Source organism: Oryctolagus cuniculus, chromosome 16 (genome assembly GCF_964237555.1).
Source record: "Oryctolagus cuniculus chromosome 16, mOryCun1.1, whole genome shotgun sequence".
Lineage (NCBI taxonomy): Eukaryota > Metazoa > Chordata > Mammalia > Lagomorpha > Leporidae > Oryctolagus > Oryctolagus cuniculus.
This window is the reverse complement of record NC_091447.1, coordinates 64,027,709-64,033,080: the sequence shown is the minus strand read 5'-3', so window position 1 is coordinate 64,033,080 and position 5,372 is coordinate 64,027,709. Positions and strand designations below refer to the sequence as shown.

Below are 5,372 nucleotides of genomic sequence, written 5' to 3'. Positions count from 1 at the left end.
GCTGGGTCAGCCCCAGCCAGGAGCCAGGAATTCAGTCCAGTTCTCTCACCTGGGGGAAAGGAGCCCATTTCTTCAGCTCTTCCTGCTGCAACCCAGGGTGCACATTCCTGGGAAGCCAGACTGGTAGCCGAGGCAGGGCTCAGATGCAGGGAGTCTGCTGTGGGAGACAGGCATATCAGATGTTTTTGCACTGCTGTGCCAAGCCCCTGTCTTTATTTGTACATTTGAATCAAGCCTTAATCTGTGGAATGCATGTAGATGAGTGTGCATTTGTGGGAAATCACACAGGGCCACCCAAGCAACCTAGACTTTATTTATTTATATATTTAGTTTCAGTTTTGCCCACCGAAGCATCTGCAAAATTGTGGTAAGATAACACCCAGGGAATTCACAGTAACAATAGTCAAAATACTAAACAAGGACAAACAGGCACGTCAATCAACACAAAATCCACATCTGACCTCCTCAGAGCCACAGCCACTTCCCTCCTGGCCTAATATCTGACACCCAGGAGCCAGTCAGCTGCTCACCATTCATATGAAAATAGTGTGTAGGATATAAACATATCTACCAAAGAAAAATGGTGGAGTGGGTTCTCCAGTGTGCTGGTTTGCATTGTCTGTGCTGATTACTATGGTGTTAGGACTGAAATATAAACAGGATCCTAATGGTGGAGAGAAAAATCCAATATGAAATAATGAAACAGGGGCTGGTGCTGTAGTGTATTGGGTAAAGCCACCATCTGCAGTGCCGGCATCCCATATGGGCACTGGTTCAATTCCCAGCTGCTCCACTTTGGACCCAGCTCCCTGATAATGCACCTGATAAAGCAGCACAAAATGGCTCAAGCGTTTGGGCCCCTGCACCTATGTGGGGGACCTGGAAGAAGATCCTGGCTCCTGGTTTTGTTCTGGGAGAGCTCTGGCCATTGCAGACATTTGGGAAGAAAACCAGTGAATGGAAGACCTCTCTCTGTCTCTCCCTCTCTCTGTAACTCTGCCTTTCAAATAAAATAAATAATTCTTTTTTAAAAAATTTATTTATTTTACTTGAGAGTCACAGTTACACAGAGAGAGGAGAGGCTCTCCAGATGGCTGCAATGGCTGGAACTGCAGAAATCCGAAGCCAGGAGCCAGGAGCTTCATCCGGGTCCAAGGACTGGGGCCATCTCTCCCAGGTGAGAGCAGAGAGCTGGATCAGAAGTGGAGCAGCCAGGTCTCAAACCAGTGTCCATATGGGATGCTGGCACTGAAGGCGGCAGCTTTACCTGCTATGCCACTGCCCCAGTCCCAATAAATAATTCTTACAAAGGAGAATCTAAGACACACACTTGTTAAATTCCACATTATCCAGAAGAGACATTAAAATGATAGACACGGAAGAGAAAAACCATGGTTTCAGATTTCCCTATACTACATATTATGCAAATGACTACAGTTGCAACATGTAGTCTGTTACAACAGTAACACAGGACTTTTTTTCTTTCTAATAAAACATAAGAAACATTACTCAGTGCAATGTACATCAGATAGGAAGAATCACTCCTAAGATGTACTTACTGTCCTATGAGACAAATGGGAGTTTCCAAATGTTTCTGATCCAATGTTAGGATTAACTTTGGGAACATAGGAAAATATCAAGGGGAAACCTATGGGATCCTGAAGACAATAGAACATTAAGTGAGTTGCATAAACTTTACCAAGAGGTTAAAATCCACATAACGGAAACCTGAGTCAATAGAGGAGAAAATTCTACCTTTACAACCAGAACCAAGAGTAAGAATTTTTGCCTCTGTGGTTTGGTCTCAGCAATGCCTGCCACTTTTGTAGCCCCAAGACAATTGTGTATTCATAGTTTTCCTTCCAAAGATCTCTTCAGGGCCTTCTTTATGTCTTCATTCCTCAGGCTGTAGATGAAGGGGTTCAGCATGGGGGTGACCACGGTGTACATCACTGAGGCCATTGAAGTTGTGTGTGGGTTTTGGGTAACAGCAGAGCTAAGGTAGACACCTATTCCTGTTCCATAAAATAAGGAGATGACAGAGAGGTGAGAGGCACAGGTGGAGAATGCTTTATGCTTCCCCTGGGCTGAGGAGATGGCACGGATGGAGGAGACAATATTAGAGTAGGAGTACAGGATCCCAGCCAGGGAACCTCCACTCATCAGCACAGATACAAAATACAAAATGAGATCATTAAGAAAGGTGTCAGAGCAGGCGCTGTGGATCACCTGGTTCAGTTCACAGAAGAAGTGAGGGATTTCTAAGTGTGTGTAGAAGGACAGCCGCAGCACCAGGAGGCTGTGTAACAAGGCATGCAAGACACTGATGACCCAGCACACCAGCACCAGCTGCACACAGAGCTGGGGTTTCATGACGACTGCATAGTGCAAAGGCTGACAGATGGCCATAAACCTGTCATAGGCCATCACAACCAGAAGAAAGTTGTCCAACTCTACAAACAGCAGGAAGAAGAACATCTGGGTGATGCAGCCTGCATAGCTGATGGCTTTGCTCTGCGTCTGGATGTTCACCAGCATCTTGGGGACGATGGTGGAGGTGAAGCAGATGTCCACCAAGGACAGGTTGGAGAGGAAGAAGTACATGGGTGTGTGGAGGTGGTTGTCTGAGAGGATGGCCAGGATGATGAGCAGATTCCCAGCTACAGTGACCAGGTACATGGAAAGGAAGAGCCCAAATATGAGGGGTTGCAGCGTTGGGTCCTCTGAGAATCCCAGGAGAAGGAATTCTAAACTTCGTGTATCATTCCCTGGCTGCATGGATTGAGATATCTGCAGGAAAGAGATAGATACTGTGATTAGTTTTTCACACAAAGAATCATTGCTAACATAGTTGAGATGCTATAATTTGTATTTTGCATGCAGAAATTTGGTTTCTGTGTTGCATGTATAGATCTGTTCTCACTTTGAGATTTCCTTTACCAACATTTTCCTTTCCACTTATCATTTCAAGTAATGTTTATTTACACATTATATTCTTTTTAAAAAGATGTATGTATTTATTTATTTGAAAGGCAGAGTTAGAGAGAGCAGAGAGAGAGGCAGAGGGAGAGAGAGAGATCTTCCATCCACCAGTTCATTCCCCAAATGGCTGCAGTATTCAGAGCTGGGCCAACCTGAAGCCTGGAGCCAGGAGCCAGGAGCTTCTTCAGGGTCTCCCACATGGGTGCAGGGGCCCAAGGACTAGGGCCATGTTCTGCTGCTTTCCCAGGTGATATCAGAGAGCTAGATCAGAAGTGGAGCAGCCAGGACTCGAACCTGCACCCATATAGGATGCTGGCACCATAGGCAGTGGCTTTACTCACTATGCTACAGTGCTAGCCTCCAAACTCTTTTAATTAAGAAATTTTGGGGAGCCGGCACTGTGGCACAGCAGGTTAATGCCCTGGCCTGAAGCGCCAGTATCCCATATGGGCACCGGTTCTAGTCCCGGCTGCTCTTCTTCCAATCCATCTCTCTGCTATGGCCTGGGAAAGCACTAGAAGATGGCCCAAGTCCTTGGGCCCGTGCACCCACATGGGAAACCTGGAGAAAGCTCTTGACTTCGGATTGGTGCAGCTCTGGCTTTTGTGGCTCTCTGGGGAGTGGACCATCAGATGGTAGACCTTGTTCTCTCTCACTGCCTTTCCTCTCTCTGTGTAACTCTGACTTTCAAATAAATAAATAAATCTTTTTTAAAAAAGGAAGAAAATTTTAAGCAGCAGTGCAACTTGATTTCTGAGCATGTATGAAGCCCTGTACATTTTGCGAGACCCCTGTTCTGCTTAACAAAATTCCATGCATAGCAATGATGCACATCGAATACCAGGAAGTGAATTCTATGAATGGACAGAAAGGAGGCATAAGGGAGAATGGATGACGAATGGTATTATCTAGTGTATGCATAGGAGAGACTAAGGAAGCCGTGGCTCACAGACAAAGTGTCACAGGTGACCTGCAGAAGGGTGTGACCTGTGGGGAGTCCACCTGTGCAAAGTCCATGGGGTAGGAGCTCTTACCTAACACCAAGACTGCAAGGAAGGGAGTGAGGTGACAGCAATGAGAAGGATGGAGAGTGGTTGGGATGTGGAGTCAGAGGATGAAAGGGATTGAGGAGCTGCTTCTGAAACTTGAGGACAGAGTCCATTTTCCACAGTGTGAGCCTCGTGCACCTTATTAATTTTCAATTATTCTGTACGTGTATTTTAGCTTCTGTTTGCTGGTATTGAGAGACAGACAAATTGTACAGATTTGTAGGGTTTCATGTGGCATGTCTGTGTTTATGTACATTGTATGTGTGTCAATCAGATTAAATAAATATATCTAAGTATTTTTCACCACAAACAGCACAGTCCTTTGCAGTAGAAATATACAAAATTCTATCCTTGGGCCTGTGCTGTGGCATAGTGGGTTAATGCGCTGGCCTGAAGTGCCTGCATCCCATATGGGCGCCAGTTTGAGACTTGGCTGTTCCACTTCTGATCCAGCTCCCTGCTATCCTAGAAAAGCAGTAGAAGATGGTCCAAGTCATTGGACCCCTGCAACCGTCTGGGAGACCCAGAAGTAGCTCCTCACTCCTGGCTTTGGATCTGCTCAGCTCCGGCCATTGCAGCAATTGTGGAGTGAACCAGCGGATGGAAATCCTCTCTCTCTCTCTCTCTCTCTCTCCTCTCTGTATAACTCATACTTTCAAATAAATAAACAAATCTTTAAATCAATTCTATCCTGTTGTTTTCTAAGTAGAGAAACACTTAGGACTTTAACACTATCTGTTGCCATCCTACTTAACACTGCTGTCTAACTGTTTGCTAGTAGCCATTCATCAATCTTTCCATGTCCCCTCCTTCCCCACTCTCTGTTAAACAGCATTACTCTTCCTTCCTTCCTCCCTCCCTCCCCCACTCCCTCCCTTCCTTCCTCCCTCCCCTCCTTCCTCCCTCCCTTCCTCCCTTCCTTCCTCCCTCCCTTCCTCCCTCCCTTCCTTTTCTTTCTGTCTTGCTTTTTTCTTTCCTTCCTTCCTCCCTCCCTCCCTCCCTCCCTTCTCTCTCTCTCTCTCTTAAAAGGCATTTAGTGAAGTGAAATGCATTCCCTCCAATACAATCTGTTGATGGACTTCTGGTCTCACTATTTTAAAAGTAACCTCAGAATATATGAACCTCAGACTATAGAACCCTGGTATGCCAGCTGTGCACACTTCTGTCAGATCACACAGCAGGTGCACACAGGCAACACACGGACAAATATGCAAACACACAGACACCACAACCTTCTGCTGTGGAGTTGCTACCATACCCTCTCATCCCTGGCCACAAAAAGACACAAGTGGATGTGACACATGCTGAACAAATCAGTTTCCCTTTACTATAAAGGTAGCA

General features: G+C 45.9%; 1 protein-coding gene across 1 annotated transcript; it reads right to left on the bottom strand.

Moving 5' to 3' along the window:
• Positions 1-1,848: 1,848 nt before the first annotated feature.
• LOC100347193 (olfactory receptor 7A10-like) lies at positions 1,849-2,778 on the bottom strand. Its single transcript, XM_051835805.2, has one exon. It carries the CDS (start codon positions 2,776-2,778, stop codon positions 1,849-1,851), a length of 930 nt encoding a protein of 309 aa, XP_051691765.2.
• Between the last annotated feature and the right edge of the window lie 2,594 nt (positions 2,779-5,372).

What these genes read in the sequence shown, in the direction of transcription:
- LOC100347193 (XM_051835805.2), bottom strand. Translation starts at nt 2,778, where the DNA reads ATGCAGCCAGGGAATGATACACGAAGTTTAGAATTCCTTCTCCTGGGA.